The sequence below is a fragment of the Bemisia tabaci genome, chromosome 6, assembly GCF_918797505.1.
Source record: "Bemisia tabaci chromosome 6, PGI_BMITA_v3".
NCBI lineage: Eukaryota > Metazoa > Arthropoda > Insecta > Hemiptera > Aleyrodidae > Bemisia > Bemisia tabaci.
The window spans coordinates 32,908,102-32,928,468 of record NC_092798.1 but is presented as its reverse complement, the minus strand read 5'-3'; the positions used below and the strand labels follow the sequence as shown (position 1 = coordinate 32,928,468).

At 41.2% G+C, this 20,367-nt stretch overlaps 1 protein-coding gene across 3 annotated transcripts in view; it reads left to right on the top strand.

Annotated features, from left to right (window-relative positions):
* The window catches only part of Dhit (regulator of G protein signaling double hit), a 190,415-nt gene that overhangs the window by 143,125 nt on the left and 26,923 nt on the right, over positions 1–20,367 (top strand). For all 3 annotated transcript variants that reach the window (XM_072302071.1, XM_072302069.1, XM_072302070.1), the window contains exon 4: positions 17,935–17,996. In XM_072302071.1, the coding sequence (XP_072158172.1) occupies positions 17,935–17,996 (62 nt within the window). The remainder of the gene's footprint in view (positions 1–17,934; positions 17,997–20,367) is intronic.

Genomic DNA, 20,367 nt, shown 5'->3' with positions numbered 1-20,367 from the left:
TATGTGCCAATCTTGAAATTACCGGATCTAAAACGTGAAGATCTCGGCTGTTTTACACTTATTATCAAATCAGGAAAATGAAGGTGATTGCGTAGATGAAACTCCTTCAATTACGATGCCAGTTGGCGTACAGCCGGTCCAGCGTCGCATTTTTTCGAGGAAGGCAAATCGCACATTCCTTCACTTCTGCGACGTAAGGGCGTATCTATATTTCCATATGAGCCACGGAAAGCATAGAATTTTACGGAGAACCGGGCTCACGTTGAAAATTGAGATACGCCCTTACGTCATGAGAGCGACCATTTTTAGTCTGTGATCCGAATTTTCTGGCTTTCGAGCGACGTATTGAGAGGATGTGACGTATCGGTGTTGGCTTGTGTAATAAGCGTTCGATCATGCCGTTGGCGATGGGATGATACGCTGTTGTTCTCGGCCTTTCTGCACCCAAGGTTTTGCCAAGTGAGCGGTAGAGTTGCTACTTAAATTGGCGACCATGGTCGGTTGTGATGCGGACAGTTGAGCCACATCGGGAGATCCAGCAGTTGAGGAGTCCATCAGCAACTTCGTCAGCGGTGATGCCTTGGAGGGGCCAAACTTCTGGCCAGCGGGTGAAGCGGTCTACTGCAGCGAGGCAGTAACGGTAACCTTTTGAGTAAGGTAGAGGGCCGATTAGGTCTATGTGCACATGCTGGAAGCGATTTGAAACAGGTGGAAAAGTTCCAAAAGGGGCTTGAACATGGCGTGAGACTTTGGCACGTTGGCAGTCTGCGCAGGATCGGGCCCAGGTGCGGCAATCTTTCCGCGCGTTAGGCCAGACAAAACGGGAAGACACAAGTTGTGCTGTAGCCTTGATACCAGGATGACTGAGTCCGTGAATCGAGTCAAAGATTTGGCGCCGGAGTCCAGCAGGCACGTAAGGTCGTGGCTTAGTGGGTGTGCTTGTATCACAGTACAGTTGTACTTCTGAGCCAGGGATGGGAACCAGTTCCAACTTGAGTGACTGCTGGTCCTTGGAAGGCTTCAGGAGTTCTGTGAGGTCGGTGTCGTCTTTTTGGTCCTTGGCGAGGGTGTGGAAGTCCACTGTGTTTGGAAGAGAACTGTGTTCGGCTTCGACTCGTGAGAAAGCATCAGCGACAACGTTCGCTGATCCAGGGATGTATTGGATATCCGTGGTAAATTGCGAGATGAACGAGAGTTGATTCATCTGGACAGGTGGAAGCTTCTTCTTCTGCGTGAAAGCGTGGGTTAGCGGTTTATTTTCTACACGGAGAAAAAAACTTCGTGCATGGTACCCGAAGTTGAGGACATATGGACCTCTGAAGTTTTCTGATCACGCATCCGAAAACTTGAGGTCGAGCTGCCGAAGTTCGGGTCAGACATCGAGGCATTCGGTATGCACCGGAGTACTTCAGATGTGTGACCCGAACCCTTCGGAAATTATCGAAGTACTTCAGATGTCTGACCCGAACTTCGGCAGCTGGACCTCAAGTTTTTAGATACGTGATCCGAAAACTTCAGAGATCCATATGACCTCGCAACTTCGGGTCCCACGTACGAAGTTTTTTTCTCCGTGTAACGTATTAATTCTGCAATAGAGCAGATATCAGCCAAATCGCCATGATCATGACTAATAATGACACTTTCGGAGTCTTTTTGTTCGAGATCCCCTGCTTGAAAATGCGCCGGCCAGACGGGCTTAAGTGAAGAACAATACTAGTCCCGGAGCCACAAAGGTCGAGGGGCCGCGCGTGCAAAAAGAAGCGGAAAAAAACCACAATCGCGAGTGCCACGTAACAATTAGAACATCCGCATAATCCAGGTCTTGTTGGCTGTACGCTGCACGGCTACATGTGATTGATCAACTTAATTTTGATTCTTTTCGTTCTGAGTGCGATGACCTCTGTAGTCTGATGCTGCCGGTTTCGCAAGGAACGGCAAGCCACGCGGCGGTCAGAATGCAATACTGTGCATCAAAGCGTTGCAGTAAAAGCAGAATCCGACATTAGTTGAACGTTAAGTACATTTTCGCTGGCCAATTTGATGTTGATTTTGATTCTCCTGGAAGCACAAAACATGAGTTTACTGATTTTGACATAAGCTGAGAACTTTCAATTCCGTACATCAATAATGTAACGTCCTATGGAGGGAGGGGGGGAGCGTTGCGCCATTATTTTTCCTACGTGTTAAAGGATAGGGACCTGCGACACAAAAGCGTTACAAGGAGGAGGGAAGGATAAAAAATGTCGAAAACATTCGATTACTTTGCACCATTTAACTGTTAAAACTTTTCCAAACTGGAATTTTCATGCGGAAATATCTTTTTTAATCCTTGTAGTACTATCTAACCTCGTCTCGTAGTCAATTCGAGTCTTCAACGTGGAAAAAGGTTTGTTATCCTCCAAATTATTAGACTGGCACTTAGACTGATTTCACCAAAATCAGACCAGCGATGTTACCTCATTTCCTATAATATTATCTTTTTATTCCGCAGAAAATTACGTTGTAATCTGACGTACAGCTTGTGATAATGGACAATTTTAGAGAACTTGTTTAAGATGTTACGTTGTTGTTAGTAAAACGTTTGCTTATTTCATGTTTATCGTTTAATACCAAACACAATTAAGATGAAATCATACCGAATGTAGTCATAAGAATTCGATGATCTACATAGTAAAACATTTTCGGTATGTCCGCACCTCAAAAAGCTCAACAGCGGAGCTTAGTTACGTGTTTCCAACTGCCAAAAACTTGGCATAGTGGAGTTTATTCTAGATTTCCGCGCTAGGACCAAAATCTTGACTGCCGAGCTATCCAAGGTGCGGAATTTGACGAAAATTCGTTCATCGTGTGCGTTCATTATTTAGGGTATTCATGGTCTCGTCTTTAGAGCATTAAATTAGACGTCCACAAAATTATGTAAGATGGAAATTATAAGCACCTGCAAGTAATTGCCGCACCTTTTAAGCGCTCAGCCGATAGGCAGCGCTTTTTGATTTCGACTTGCCTCTGAGTACTAGTATACTAGTGCTAATGCGTTTAAATGGCGCACCAGCTCATCGATGTGTAGGCTTTTTGGGGGGGGGGGGGGGGTTCCATTTTTAAAAAAAATAAAGCTGTGAAAACTGTATTTTATGCTATTAACGTAATGCGCAGGTAGTTTCGATCGTTTGTCTGTAAGAAAATTTCTTAGCGGTAGAGTAATTCTTATCGAAATTGATCGTTGAACTCAAATGAAGCCTAAAAAAAAACGCGCCTGATGAGCTCAACGGTGAGCTCATTTTCGGGAAACAAAAATACGCGTTTACGGTTTCCTTGGTAACCTTTATTTGCTATCAGCTGATGTTTTATTTCCATTACCCAGCCAAGTCGACGGAGTTTATACGTCCTTTCTTCACTAAATATACATTTACTAACACCTGAGCGCTTTTATAATACGACAGTATTAGAACTTTCCCGCGTGTTTTTTTTATTTAATTTTTATTTTTTTTTCTGGTTGAGGGGGCCTGAACGTAGCAGGCCATTCTACTGCCCCCTCTAAGCGGCATCTTTAATCTTTTAGCATCTTTTAGTTTTTTTATTCTTTCTGTTCTTAGGTATTCTTATTTAATATGCTTTACTGTACTGTTGCTTTATTTGCTCCTCCTCAATCTCGTTGTGCCTTCTCTTGTGATCGCTCTCTCCTATGCGTCTCATCGTACCTGTCTCTAAATTGTCTTTTTTATGTTCTTTTCTACTCTTTTCATTGCTTTACATTGCTCGTGGGCTAGCTTTGACGGGGGATCGATTTGATCTCCGTGGGCTAATGATTCCATGCAGTGATCGATTTGATCTCCGTGGTACCAAATCAGTTCTGAAACAATGACTGTCACAACTGCAGGGGACGCCCGTAAGACAGTGACATATTTCAACTGCAAGGAACGCCCGTAAGACAGTGACATTGTATGCACATAGCAGCAATTGCATAAATAGCATATAAAATGGATAACCACAAATATATATATCAATAAATTATAATGCGTCATGTATGAATTGTAATCACTTTCGCTCCCTCGGGCGAATGTTCATCTGACAACAATGTCAGTGTCAGCTGATAAAATATATATTTTCTCATAAGAGGTTAATAAAAGTTTTCAGTCAGTCTTTGACATCTACCGAGAATTGTTTTGGTATTTATTTACAATTACTACGTAATTATATATTTTTCTTATTAAAAACTAAGAAAAACAGGACCGTAGCCAGAGAGATCATTCAACTTGAGGAGCGGATCAGGAGGTCCAACTCGAACGACCTCCCCCGCTCCGAAAGCGAATGCCTCACACCCGGGAAAAGATCCCGTCGCAGACATTCAGATATCTCACTGTCCACCAATTCACTCAGCCCGCAGAAAAGGCATTGGGACAAGAAAGCGGAAGCCCAAGAGGTCTTTGAACTGGTGGACAAAGGTGTCCTTTTTAAGGTGTTTAAGACACATAATGATGGCTCCACCTGCATAAAAGTATTGGCGGTCTTTCAAACCCTTAAGACTTAAGCGTATGGATTTTTTGTGGTCTTGCCCATAGAATATATTACTCTCAGCAATATATGTCAGCAGTATATCAAGAAATTCTCTCTTGAGGCCTGATGTATCGACACCTCTTTCGCCTAAGAAGATCACCTTGAAAGGTCGGCATACGTTAAATTCGGCTTTACTAATATAGCTTTCTAAATTACTGAAAGCGTCTTCTCTTGATACTATGATGGTATTCTTGACGTTAGGATCTAAACATGCTTGAAATTTAAGCTCAGAGAGAAGATTTTCTAGATCCGGTACATCTTCGGGAAATAAAAAATTCATGGTATCATCATCAACTGTTTGGGCATTCAAATGGTCATGTAGATATTGTAGATATCCATAAAAATCTAATTATATGCAGTGATCGATTTGATCTCCGTGGGCTAATAATTACATGCAGTGATCGATTTGACCTCCGTGGGCTAAAAATTCCATGCATAGATCGATTTGATCTCCGTGGGCTAATAATTCCATGCAGTGATCGATTTGATCTCCGTGGGCTAATAATTCCATGCAAATAATTTTTCCATGCTCTGTCATAGCTACTTGTAACAATGATCACGAGAATTTAGCATTACTTGTCACTCGTCCGTAACCCAAATGGATAAGCTGCACAACAGAATTTTGAAAATTATTAGGTAAACTCTCAACAAAATTGAAACTGTGTCTGAACTGCAGAATGACTATTTACTTGCATCATCAATTGAAATCGATAGATGTGAGCTGCATATTTTAAGTATGGGTGAACTTTTTCTTCTCTTCTCCTTAATAATGCGCCTCTCTGGCGCTAACACTTATACCTCTTCCTCAAATGGACTACATTTTGCAATTAGGAACTGAAATTTCTGGCTCACTTCAGAAACAGCGTATGTGCCATTGGTTTTTGTATGCCGATAGGTGTTTTCATGCATGAACCAGAAATTATAGTTCCTCATTGCAAAATGGAATGTTACGATTTAAAAGAAGTAGGAATAGAACTATAAAAGAATCAAATAGTGATGTGGGGAATAAAAAGCATACAAAGTCACAAACACGTTATCCACTTCACTGGAAAAAAAAACCGCTTGGATCCAGAGTCCAGACTCTTGAAAACATTGAAAAGAAAAAATACTCTTGATTCAATCGGATTTTTGCTTGAATCAAAAGTATATCCGCTTAAATTAAGAGGCTTGGTTCTTGATCTTAGCAAAAATCCGATTCAATCAAGAGTATTTTTTCTTGTCGATGTTTTAAGAGATCTGGACTCAAGATCCAAGCGGTTTTTTTCCCCGTGTTTTTTTATCAAAATTAAACAATGAAACTGTCAGAGGAAATCAAGCCTCGTGAAACTCAAACACACTCATTCTCGTGAAATCCGTCATCTTTTGAGTCAGGAACGAAAGCAATGTCAGTTAAGGTCCAACCTATTTTCAGGCTTAACTTTTCCCGTGATTCTTTCATAATGAAACATTTACGCTTCGGTGACTTGTGTTGAGAGATTTCCCGCGGGAAAAATCGCTGAGCCATACCACCAAGAGCCGACGCGACAGTCAGTATTTATATCACTGACGAAAAATTCAGCACTTGCTTCCGAGGGGTTAAAAGATGCGACAAGATAATAAAAAAAAAAACGGGTAAAAAGACAGGTAGAGCGGAGTTAGTGGAGGTAATACGTTTTCTACCTGTTGCGTGTCTATTTGTAGCTCGTAATAATCATTTTTCAAGTGAAACTTTAGAAGTTATAGAAATAGCTCGAATATTTCAAGCTTAAACGGTCCGTAAAACGGTGAGCCGAAAGACCAGGGTCGTAGCCACTTGTGCTCTCTTGCGGAGGAAAATATGAACGTACAACAGAACTAAATATCTATCTGCACAGAATCCAGCAATGTGATCCGTTCGGCCCCAAATTACTCCAGGTTTAAACAGACAATTTACTTTTCTGAAATCGATCAGAGTCTCGGATAAATATCAGCCGAGTTCAAAGCTGAGATTTTCCCGGAACTCTCTCTGCTCGGAGAGAGAGGTTTATTTCAGAGCTGTAAATATTTGATGGAGACCTTCGAGTATTATTGGAAACTTGGTCAAAACATTGGACTCAGTCAATGAATATTTTTCAAACTGTGCCTCTAACTTTACTTCCTGTTTCTCGGGTGTCTTTGCTGTCTATAACTGAAAAATGTATTTATTTATTATATTTACGTACATGAGAGCTCCATTATTGGAGCTATGGCACAAGTCAAAAAACACTAGGAATTACAATGTACAATAATTAAAAATATAAATTACAATCGAAAATGTTAAATTAAGTGGTGGTTGGTAGAATGTTATTCAACAGCTGAAGTCAGAAATTCGTTTAAATCATAGAATGCCCTGGTTAAGAGGAGATTTCGAAGTAAATTGAAGAATTCCTTTACTTCATCATCGCGGAGTTGTTTGATGTTCCAGGGCAGAGCATTTATAATTTGGATAGCTGAAAATTTGCGATCTTGTTCAGATCGTTTCAGTCGAACTTTTACGTTTTTGATATCTCCATGCCTGCTGTTGTAATTATTAAGCGGTAGAAGATCGGAGGGAGATACCAATCCATATTTTTTTAATCTTATTTTCTAGCTCCTCGCTTAGTGATTGAACCCTGTTTTCAAGGGTTTTATTAAGTTCAGAGGGACTACAATCAGTATTTACCCATGGTCCAAAGGACTGCAATGACTGCTTTTACGGTTAAAAAATCAGCCTCCTGGCTAATCGAGTGTTTCTATGTTTTGTGTAAGTGACTTTTTATCGAGACAGAACACTCTTTCTATGAAAAACATGTTTAAGGCGCGAGGTACGTCTATAGAAGTGACAAAATCAGAAACCCACTGGAAACATCTTGCGCCGCGCATCTGAGCTGGACAGAACATTTCTAACGACTAATTACTCTTTAAAATAAAGATGAAAACTGAGTTAACTTCCATTTAATACTTACTACCCTCGGATTAATGCAAAGTAATTTTTTTCATCTCAATTAGTACGAGGAGGATAAAAAGCCCGTCTGGGCTCTTGTTTTCCAGTCGCCCCTCGCGCGCGAGTTATGGCGGACTCGCGTTAAGGTTGCCTGGTGCGGAGAGTTTACATGGGGTTCAATGTGGGGAAATTCTGATTTGGTAGCACTATCTGGCAGCAATGACTCGCATCGTCCGAGATTTTCATTCATAACGCGCGTTTTAATCACTCCTCGTGTAAGCCGATTTTACATGCATTATGCAGGCTCTGTTTCACACCGCATCGGCAAGTGCAAAGCCAATCCGTTTAATCAGCTTAGGCGGCGTTTCGCCTCGTAATTTAATTAATCACTTCTGCGCGCCTCTCAAGTGAAGACTTCTTGAACGTAGTCTTGAAATTCTTAAAGTAGTCGGTCAGGTTCAGTCTTTGACAGCCAAGGTCGGAACTCGAATACATTCATTTTTCTTCTCTCAGTCCGGATAAATAAGCTGATAACTCTATTCGTCCGAAAATGCTTAGAAAGGGGCAAGAGGTGGCTTAACTAACATTATATTAAAATAAATCTTGAAAATTTGAACAGCAAAAATACGTATTCCTGAAATATTGTTCCAATAAACTAAGTTAACCTCTGAGCCCTGCCCTTAACTGGTTGAATTTAAAACTTTCCTAAGTAAAGACTTAAACGAGAAAAAGAAAGAAAGAAAGAAAGAAAGAAAGTAAAAAAAACACACTAAAAATGGTCCAAACTGTATGTAACAAGGTGGAGAAATGGTGCTGGGTCCTCACCATTTCGCGAGGAAAACCAAGTCAAGAAATTTTCTCAAGTAGAGTCAATTTTTTTTAAACTTTGTGAATTTTTCATTTTACCAGGTTGATAAATGAGTATTACCTGATTTATTTATTTTTTCTTCCTGGTTGTTTTGTGCTTCTCCTCCTTCAGGCTATGTACATTTCGGAATATACCTATTCCATCTTCAGGCCACTTCACCACTTTACTAGCACTATAGTGCGCGTTCTATATTCGATAAACTTAGGATTTTAAAACACTTAAAAGTTAAAAAACCGGAAAATAAAAATTAAAAATTATGCGTAATTTTTAATTTTTATTTTCCGGTTTTTTAACTTTTAAGTGTTTTAACATCCTAAGTTTATCGAATATAGAACGCGCACTATAGTGCTAGTAAAGTGGTGAAGTGGCCTGAAGATGGAATAGGTATATTCCGAAATGTACATAGCCTGAAGGAAGGAGAAGCACAAAACAACCAGGAAGAAAAAATAAATAAATCAGGTAATACTCAATTTTTTTTATTGTAGCAAAAGTACAGCAAACATTTTTTTGACTCTAGATACTTGAAATTTTTTTTGGAATTTATTGGCTTCGTTTTATTTGCGAAATGGTGCGGACCCAGCACCATTTCTACAGCTTGTTGCAAAGACTTCAATTAATCTTACAAAACTGCTATGCTCGTCCAAATTTAATTGCCTTCATTTTTTCCTTCAATTGAAGACGTAGGCAAAACGCGCTCTAAGAAGTTCGAATAGTGGTATCATCGGACCGTATACAATTCGTGGCCTCTCGATGAAGGGGCCTCACGCGCATCGCCTCACTATTCACAATTTCACTACTTATGTTTCTTAATCAATTCATAGCACGAATTCGTATTCCTTATACCGAAAATACTTCTAATTGATTGCTTTTAGACTTTAATATTCTATCAACTAGTTTGTTTGAGCAAAATAATAATGTTGGTGTGTTTTGGGGACCAAATACGTTATCGTTTGTATTATAGTTACTTTCTATGAAAAAATAAAATATACGATGTTATTATGGAATCTTTCACGTACTTTTAATGTGAAGAATTCGCTAAAAGTTATTGTGTCACTTGGCAGTGTTTCATAGTGGCACTCGGAAGAAATTTCCAAAAAGAGTCTCCTAGAACTCAGAAAACGTTTATGACAGATATCAAATGGCTGCCGTGCACCGCATACGACCGCAACCATTACCTGCTTAAGGTATTTCTAACGTGGTGTAAAACCACAACCAGGTATCTCGTTAGCGGGTTTGAAGATCTCCGCTCTTGTTTTATTTTTTGAAAGGAGAACAAAGCGTCATCATTCCTTGAAGTTTTCGCAGAATCTTTTTGGTTCAGGGAAGCAAAATCACGGCAATTTTTAGGAATTACCATTGAGTAGTATTCCATTTGGACTGCGTTTAGCAGAAAGGAACCAGGCCACATCAGCTATTGCCAAATTTGACTGGACATTTCGATTTTTTACAAGAGAACGTTTGTCTGGATTCCTTTGAAAATTTTAGGGAATTTGCTTCTTACTATGCAGAAAATTCCCTTAAATTTGCACCAAAATCCGCCCAACCCGTTTCATGAAAAAAATCAAAGGGTAACTTTGGCAATTGCCGATGTGGCTTGGTTCCTTTCTGCCTAACGCGGTCCATTTAAAAAATGAAGTTTGACATGAAATCTGCCACGTCGCAAACCGAGATACGTGGTTGCGGAATTACACCGTTGATTTGCGTGTTCTTCTAGAGAGTCCAGCTGTGCCATAGAATTGTTCTTCTTGCTTTTAGCTTTTTTTTCAGGTGGTGTCCGAAAAAATGCTAAACGTTCCCATTCTGTACTCGTTCGCTCGAGTCGTGTGAAACTGCAACGGAGACCCGAAGTGGGCGCGAACGGAAGTGAGGTCGATTTTTTCGGGTGTCTCTCCTCTCTCGGCGTCCACCGGGTGGGAGGGGGAGTGGGGGGGGGGGAGGCGCATGAGCGGCGCGGCGACGTCGTATTATTTGTACACGGCTCCTCGTGGTCCCAGCCGGTGTGTCCCGGTGCCCTCGCTTCTCTCAGTCTCCTGACCCCTCTTTAATTATCATTTGTTATCTCGGTGCCCCCTCCTCCCCGCAGCATCCGACTTCCTCCTCTCGGAGCCCCCTCTCGCGCGAGATGTATCGGAAGCTCCCGTATCTTACGCCTGTCAAGTCTCGAATTTCGACCTATCGTGCGCGCCGCGCTATGTTGGCGTCGCCCAAATATACCTCGGTCCTCCTGCGCCGTCAAGTTTAGAGAAATCATAAGTTTTGACTTATCCGAAACTGGACTTGAACTGTGAGTGGTCGGAAGTAGTCCAATAAGAATGCACGTAAGTGGGGTTGATGATAGACCATTGCAGTGTCAGGAAAACTAACCAATAAAATACAACGATTAGACTACAGTTAAAAGGAAGACACGGATATAGCTGACTTAACTTCCATATACGAGATTGTATCCTCTTGTATTGACAGCCCATGCAAAATTTCATGAAGCTTAGTTAATTTTTATGACATTTTTTAAACTTTCATATTTACGTAGAAGGCCATAAAACGTCTAAATATAGTGAAAAGTCAATTTTGGTTTTAAACTGTCATAAGTCGCAACCTCAGAGCTCCGTATTTTGGTTTCTCCTTCGCGGGTTTCATATTCAGCCTCTTGGAATACTTCGAAATTGTTTTCAGTATGAAGCATTTTATGTGAAATTCCATCACCTATCTACTGTGTCGATAGGTATGATGAATTCCTTTATCATCATCATTCTGACATCCCCTGTTGAAGGTTTTTTTTTTGAAATGGTGCGCACCTGTTTAGGGAACAAAAGAACGAGATCCTTAGAGATTTTGAAACCATCTCATGCGACACACATGAACATTGAGGAACATTTGAAAGCTACAAGAAAAAATATGACAAGAGTTTGATGTGGGATTTACAACTATTTGGAAATGAGACTAAGAAAATTTCCTCAATCGTTGATTTGGTATTAATTGAACTGAACACGCGACAAAATTATTTTCCTTTGAACTCCCCTTTCTCGATTGACTCTGTGACTCTTTCATTTTTTTTTGAATGGAGATTGTGGTTTGTTTAAGGTTCTAAACAAGCACATGTAGCTTTCGGATTCCCTTTTCGGATTGTTATACATTTTGGAGGTCAACACATTACAGCTTTTGATTTGTCCAAATAGTTTCACGGGGGCTATATCGCCCCCTCCCTTCTTTCAGAATTTGATTATCACAAACTGCTTTATTTTGTTAACAAGTCCACATGTGAAAGCCAGTAAAAGCATAACTAATAATTCACATTTTGAGGAAACATATTGGCATTACTAACCAAAAACACGACAGAAGCACATTGACGATCCTGAATGTCCTTGGTCCTGGAGGTCGAGGACCTCAAAGATTAGTTCTTCGTGAGGCAGTCTGCTTCTTCGGGGTCAACCTCACCTCCATTCTCGGCCTCACAGTTGTTGAGGCAACCCCTGTCGGCCACATTCGTGAATTTCCCCCTCCAGGAATGGAGGATTGACGATTCTCTCAGGAAAGGATTCTGCGGGAAAAAGCAACAGGTACCACAGGATGTGATCTTTAGTAGTAATAGTAATATGAGCTGTTAGGCTTTTGTGTATCAGCTCCTCGCTAATTTTATTGTACTGAAGTACAACGCGCATGCGGAAAACGTTCAACGCAAGTCGGCAACAATCAAAACCCCTTCAAAAGAAGGTCGTATGCAACTTGCATTTCATCTTCAAGAGGAACATCTTTTTTTCTCCACCTGGAGTAAAGTCAATATCCTCCTATCCGTGCATTTTATACTAATTTTCCAAACTAAATGACCATTTAGTAGAAAACATACCTGCAAACACATGTCCACATCATTATCCCTAACTGAAAGTGAACATTCCGTATATTCCGCTGATTACGTGCCTATGTTCATCTGTGGTTTATCAGTCCCCAAGGTTTCACTATTATGTTCCACGACATCTGGAAGGGATGAAATGCTACTGGGTGCCAGATCCTAAAGTAGGGAAAGTTAATCGTAGGATCGTATTTAGGAACAAAAAGCCTATAGTAAACCAAGTGAGATAAAGTATGATGGTTGCATCCGTGATCATGGAGTATGATGTTAGTGAAAAATTAAAATTTATCTTTATCGGACAATATCTGTTTTACCGTCTTCTCAGTCCGTTATCAACGGCCGCAGTTTCGGGCAAAATTGACCAATCTTCAGATTCTGAGTTTCCCTCACGATATTCTGTGATATCGCGTGCCACAATGTTACTGCATGAAATGAATTTATTTTGAAAACAACTCAGAAATGTTTAAAAGTTAAAATCAGATCGCTATCGAACCCTGAAAAGTCAAAATCAAATCGCTGTCGAGCCCTGAAAAGTCAAAATCAGATCGCCATCGAACCTTGAAGATGATTAGTCCTCGCGAGAGGGCTGTTTAAAGAGAGAGGGAGGTTGCTGAAGCAAAAATTAACCTCGATCGAACGATGAACACTTAAATGCAGTATGCTGTAGCATACTGCACAATTTTTGAAACCCAATCGGCACTTATGAACACGAATTTTTTTGTTTAAATTGAACTTTTTAAAAACTTTTTTGAAAACTGATTATATAGTTCGAATATAGAATATATTATAAAACTTAGTTCCAGACGCGCGATGCTGTCAACCCAACTCATCGAATTCAAACGAACCAGAGTCCAACTTGGCATCACGCTCCCTGCCTCATCTCCCTCGCTACACCGACTAAAACCTCTCAACTATCCCATCAACTACTCGGGATTGTCTCTCCAACAACGTAATTCCGGCGACCTGTTTAGTGCGTGCAGTCGGTGGTCCCGCTTTTGTGCCGCCTCCAAGTTCGATTTGCTCCGAGTGTGTTTCCCTCTAATGCACCGAATTTGGCCCGGGTTTCGCGGAGAACTCTGAGGAAGTGCCATTAGCTCCGTGACCCCGCTAATCCAGACTCGCCGCTTCCAACCGTGCCGATCCCGAGTGTGGAACCGCGGGCTATGCTGTCGATGTGAGTTCATTCACTCTTACCTCCGGATCTGGTCCGCCAGGCCGCTTTTAACTTTAGATGTGATGTGTAGTCGTGAGCGGTAGATGAGGGTATTAGACTGAACTGTTCTCAGGGCGAAATATCGTGAATGTTAGAATTCCTTCCACTTTACCGCGTTTTATTGAGTTGAAAGGAAATAAGTCACAGCACGAGTACATTCACTCCAATCTACGGATTTAGCCGTTACGACGTTAGTGACTTCATCTTTATAATCGTGAGCAGGATGGTTTTAGACCAAACCATTTTTAGAGTGTAATATCGTACATGTTTGAAAGCCGGACACATTATGATGAATCAACAAACTCCTAGCTCATTCGCTATTTTAAATAACGAGATTTTAACCAGACTCACTTGCATAATTGCAATAGCGTTTAATTACTTTTACCTATTGGATCCACGCCGCCAGGCCGATTCCAAATTTATCTATATTTTAGTAATGAGCCGTTGATGAAGGTTTCAAACCAGGTATTTATTTAAGGGAATGTCAAGTTCGAAGTCCTAAAAGCTGGACTAAACTAAATAAAATCAGACGAAGTGGGATTTAAAAATGGATTGACTCTCACTTGCTGTAAGTCGTAACTCCCGTGAAGTGGATGATTTTTCAACGAACATACATTTCATGGATTTTGATTTGAATGTCGAGAGTGAATTTTTGCTCAAGCATATTGAATTACCAATTTAACATAGCTTAAAAAGTGTATATCATGTAACGATGACTTTAATTCACCCTGCAGACGCATTTCAGGATTGCGGTTCCTTATCGATGCGACCGAGTGCGTATAATACCTGCCAATATCGTTGCAAAAGCAACGATTTTGATCATCAAAACCAATCCATAATTTATTGAGGCGTTGGGTGCAGAAAAGGCATTTCTTGATTTCAGTGTCTCAAAATCCTTACCGCTATTGTATATTTTAGAGAGGAATATATTTTTCTTAAATATTTCGTTTTCGGCATTGCAGATCGTGAAGAAAATTCAGTAAAAGTTCCAACGAATTCTATTTCTTTGCTCTAATTGTAATGGATGAAACGTTATTGGAGGTTATGAGACACCGCAAGCAAGAAATGCTCTTTTTGCACTCAGCGCATGTAAATTAAACCAAAAATATTAAATTAATTTTCACAAATTCATACACCTGCAAAATTACCCACAAGTAATAACAGCTGAACGTCAATTCTCGCGTGACATCTAGTTCGACTGCGGGCTGATTATTGAAATTGGTAGACAAAGCGCTAAACAAAGAAGACATAGGGAGTATGGAGCGCTCCTGTCGGTTGAAATGGGTGGTTCCTATAGACTAAGGGAGAAAATTATGGACTAACTTTCGGGTCTCTCGTGGGTTGCCGTTAGTTAGTCTATTGCATGCCTACCTCCTTTGTCCATTGCAACAACCTGCTTCCACCAATAGGATCCCTCCACATGCCTTTCGTCTTCTTTGTCCATAGCTTTGTCCATTAATTTCAACAATCAGCCCACAGCTCTTCGCGCTCTCGTTCGAAGGTCCGGACGAATAAACTCACTTTCTCGCTTAACATTTCCTTTCCCAAGTCAAGCCGTAATCGCTTTTTAAAATGGCCCATTCGGCGGGGTCGTCAAGAGGCGTTTCTCCTCGCCGAAGCGCCCAGGGTTACGGAAGACGCGAGCATCGTATACTGTTGCTTCCGCGAGGGATGAGAAAGGGATGCTCGCGGCTGGTGCCAAGAATCCCCCGCCGTGGAGGCGGGGGCGGCCAGCTCTAGACACTCGTATCTAGGCCGGTTGGGCGCTGGGTCGCCGCTGCGCAACACACTATGCGCAAAGGTCAAAAGTGCCGTGGCTCCTCAGCGACTACGCTCCCTCGCCTTTTCGCCCGCGCTTGTCAAATCGTCACCAGGGATGCTCAGTTTCTCGGACCTTTTCCTGCGAGGAAACGATCTGAGCGAGAACTACATCGAAAAAAATTTTCTTGAGTTATTATTCCGACTCAAAGCGCCGTTTCTTGTCGACAAAATTTGATTCCCTGAGTTAAATCCGTGCGGATTTGTCCTAAAGTCAGTTTTTTTCCGAGTTAAAGAAAGTACTCAAAAAAACTGACCTTCAGTTACATCCACACGGATTTGACCAAAATAAAAAATCCAAATTTCGTCGACAAGATACTACGCTTTAAGGCAAAAATCTCTGAAGAATTTTTTTTTCAGTGTATCGGAAACTGGATGTTTTGAGAGAAGTCTAAATGGATTTCTTGCGCTCGTCACAAAATCATGTTTCGATGTACATGATATAAGACATATGGATGGCCAAGGCGCGCAACGACGGCTCGCCTCAAAATTTCCGCTCCAATTTTATTTTTCGAAGAGGAGCAAGCCAACATTAAAAATTGAGATGTGTACAGAATGGTCTGCGAGCAGACAAGAAAAATCAAGAAAGCATCGGAAAAAGTGGCACGGGCTGTCGGAAGACATGGGCATTTCCGATTAATTGTAGTAGCACCCCGAGAAATTATGTTGGTGGCACTACCTCAGCTTTGGAGTTGCGGTACCACCACAATTGATTGGAAATCCGCGTATCATCTTACAAATTGGGGTAGTACCACAAGTTCAGGGTGTTAATTTTAATATTAATGTTTTCTGCATGAGTTTTCAAGACATTGCGTTGGCTAGCTACCCGAATGAAAAAAAAAACATGAACTCTGGCAGGAATCCTTCAACGTCGCAAACGGAGATGCGTCGTTTCGCACAACGGCCATCGATACATTCAACAGTTCCCCATAATTTTCAAGATCTCGAGGGCGCAAGCAGTCCATCAAACGTTACGCATTAATAAAGGAGGGCTTAGGGTTGCGTTACGAAACGGTACAAAAGGGGAGGAATCAAAGTGCGTAAAAGTGCGTCGTCTAATTTATGAACACGCTCTTCAAATGAACCGAGGAGAGGGAAATCTCAGCTGGTCGGCAACGCAGGGCTCGACGGAAAGGGCCGCTTTCGAACGCATTCCGGCGTCGGCGTTTTCGAGGTCGACCGCGGTGTTGGCGGGGGGGGGGGGGGGGGGCGCTCGTAAAGGGATCGTGTCGGACGCGACCCCGAGTCGCGAGTCGGACGTCCGCGTCGGAACCGCCGCCACCCCCACCCTCCGGAGGGGGCGCCTTTGTTTCCTACCGATAAAACTTCACAACTTTCTCAAAAGGAAACGACACCAGTTTTCAAGTCCCGAGGCCACCCGCGCAAGGGCGTCGAAAGCCAGGCTCGGTGAAAGCTCGCGGAGGGACCCGAAAAGTAATTAATTAAATTAAAATTCAGGGTGAAACCACCGTCATGACTTTTGAAGTCAAGATGCGATCGTAAGGACGTAAAAACAGTTTTGATTTCGTAAGAATAATGAAGGGGGAAAAAATGCAGTGGATTTCAACTTTTATTCCTCCTTTTGCGTTGTACCTTGTGTTACTCGGATACTGTAAGCGATAGATTTTGTCTAGAAATGCCATAAGTTTAAGATTGTACTTTAAGAAAACACGTGATGCCAGAGGTATGATCGATGAGACGAATACAGGTCGAAAATTGAGCATAGTTTCTGAGCATAGTCGTGCCAAGCTGAATTTAATGGACACATGGTGTCGTGAGTCAAAAGTAGCAGCCTCGACTTGGATTCTGCGGTGCTTTCTTATTAGTCAAGTTTATGGAAAGTGTACAAGAAGTCCATGTAGGCCCGATTAACGTCTGACATTAATTTCACCCTCGTTGACTCCAAGGTGGTTTCGTCAAGTCAGAGTCAAGCACATTGCCCTGCATCCCAACAATGTCTAAGGCAAATCGAGTTCACATATGTATACTCTGAAAAGCTCTAAGCTCCAACAACGTCTTTTGGTAAAACTTATCTTTCTCAATTTATTTCAATCGCATGTTAGTGTCTTCATGCCCTGAGCTATCTTGATTATTGCAAAAACAATCTTTACCGCTTGTATGTTAGACTCAAAAACCGGAAAACCTCAGACCTCATTTTTGGATTGGACTCGGTCAGACGGCGTCCCTTAAAACCTGTATGATTCTTCTTTTTCCCCCAATCGTCACGAATAATTCTATTGAGCGCTAATTTTTAGCGGCGGTTCGTTGCTCAAAACCTGAGAATGGAATTTTCTGAAGGTGCTAATTCACTTAAAATTTGTTTTGGCGACACCTCAATCACAGTAAACACATCGACACTGTGTTGACGATAAATCGTAAAGCGCTTAAGGGTGGAATTAAGAGAAGCATAACTGAAGCACCAAATGTTCTCGCAATTAAGATAGCGCCCGACTACCTCTTAAACTTTTTCTTTTAGTTAAGAGGTATAGTCAGACAACTGTCTACCTAGATAGCCTCTTCTCAGAAAGTTAAAAACAACGTGATAGTCTCAAACTTATTCCATGGCTTGGAAGAGCGCACATGACGCCATGAATATGACTTCTACCTACCTCCAAGTTACACGTTTATATTAAAGGTTTTTCGGGTAATGAGCCTAACGCAAGTCATGTATCCTCTAAACTGTTAAACTTGACTAAGTTTTCTTGACATGTTCGCAGGCCCTCGCTGGAAGAAATTAGGTGTTGGGGAAAATCTTTCGATAGACTAATGCGAAGTTCAGGTAAGTCATGCTCTTATTTCGCCAGTCTTTTATCATCTATCGTGATGTCAATAACTTAGTTTAGCCTCAAGGGTGGAGATGTTGATCTGAGGACTAAGCGCTGAACGGGGAGAATTCCCTGCGCCTTGGAACCTGTTGTGTGTTTGACACGGTCAGCGACAGAGACGGCGGTTTTGGCATCTCTTGTTTCCTACCCCTGTTGCTGGTACGCAATTTTCATCAAATTTCAATCTTGGCGATGGCTGTGAGATGGCCCTTAACATATCTGGCTCCCAATTTTTTATTTGCCTCCTTCAAATTCTTAATGATGGTAGTCAATTCGACGTCATCGATCTCGTCAGGTGAAAAAGACTGATTTCTGAATTTATTGTAGTAAGTTTGGCGACTGATACCCACAATGCCACAGGTTGTTGTAATTGACAGACCTATAAAAAATAAATCTCTAGATATTACGGATAGACATACATAGAGGGAAACGTCAAACTGGTTGGCTTCCGAAATAACATTCGGTAAATCTTCACCGTCGAAGCCAATCAGGCCAGAGCGGCCATCGTCGTCCTGGATCTAAAAGTTTTCAGAAAGTTTCGTCAGTCTTTCAACGATATATCGTTTCGGAACGATCGGAATTCTGGATTTCTCTGTCCTCAGATTCTCAATGATATAAAAGTAGCATTAAGTTTAGAGACAATACTCATACTGTACTATTCCGGAAGCATCGTGGTAGGTGAAGTCTCGGTGAGGGGGAGACTTTGGTAGATACATTTTTTATTTCAGTGGTTAAGTTGAATTTCAAAATTTGATTATCATCAGAGGGATTATCAAGAGAAACAATATATCCTCATCTGACAAGGGGACCTTCATGTCATTAGTGGTGCTCTCATTTATTATGGTGTTAAGCTTTACCGCAGTATCCTAATTTATTTAAAGTTAAAAGTTAGGGTTCACGCTGCTACCAGCTTCACCATCAGTACTACCTAGAGAATGGCAACTTTGAAGTGACTTGAGGTTTCGCTTGACACACGTTTTAATACGTAGCCTGCAGGCATGTGAGTGCGGAAGAGCAAGCTCTGCACAAAGCCTTACATAAACTTCATTATTGGTGGATAAATTGATAATTTCTGAGGCTGTCAGGCCACACTGGTAAGTGCTTGTCTAACACCACGGACATCGCAAATATAAGATTTTAATGACTACAATGATAGATAGTGGGCAAACCTATGGATCGACTCGAGGTTGGTGTAGGTTTGTTCATTTAAACTTTCGGACAGTCTTGGTTCAGTTACAGGCGCAGGTTCTTCGGTACAATCAATTAAAGATTCAGGTTCGTCTGTTGGTTCACAAAAAGATTCGGGTTCTACCATTGACTCGAATAAATGTGCCGGCTCTTCTGATGGTTTAAACAAAGATTTGGGTTCTTCTACTGGTTCAAATGAAAGTTTAGGTTGAGTCGGTTTCTCTGTCCCTAAATTTGAAACATTTGCTGTGGAGGGGATCTAACTGGTGAAGCTGAGGGGATTGTTCACCGGAATCGCAGATGGTGAGGCATTCTGCAGCATGTTGTTAAAATGCGACAGGAAGCTTGACATTTGCGCCATTAAAATGGTCCCCTGTTGGAGAAACATTTGTTGTAAATCGGGCGAAATCTCCTAATCCCCGCGAAAATAAGAAGAAAAAAACACAGAAGCAAAATTAAAATTGTGATACATAAGTCTAAGATTGGAATATTTATTTGTAAGGCTGCTAGCATAATCTGTGATTTTAAATAGTTTAATGAAAATATAATATCCTTTCTAAAATAAAACCCAAAAATTGGTCCAAAATTTATCTCAATGTTCTCACTCTCGGTAAAAAAAATTTCTAAAGCAACTTGCTGCAATTCTAATGCAGCAGGATATGAAGGATTGAAAAAAATAAGTGGAGAATCCTAGGCTTACGACCCACGATGGGTCATAATTCTGTTACATACGAAAAGATAAAAACTCATGCAGCACCACGACGCAACCGACGAAGGTCTCGGAGACGAGTTGAACTAACTAACATCAGGACACGACACATACACGAGGACATAAAAAACGCCATGGGAAAAGATAAAATCAAAAGGCAAAGGGCAAGAGCCTAAAATTCAGTTTGCATGACATAATCTGTGAATGTCTTTTACACTAAAAAATAAGCCTAAATTATAAACGGCTGGAAGTGGGTCTTGAAAAAGCGGGAACCAATCAATATGAAAGACGTCACTTTGTTTAATACGATAGCAAGAAATTTAAACTTAAAACAGAATGGAATGGAATCCTTCGATTAATGAACAAAGATCCAAGGAAACTACAGTCATTAAACTGCCAAAGTGTAATTTTTAAGGAATTGGTAGAAA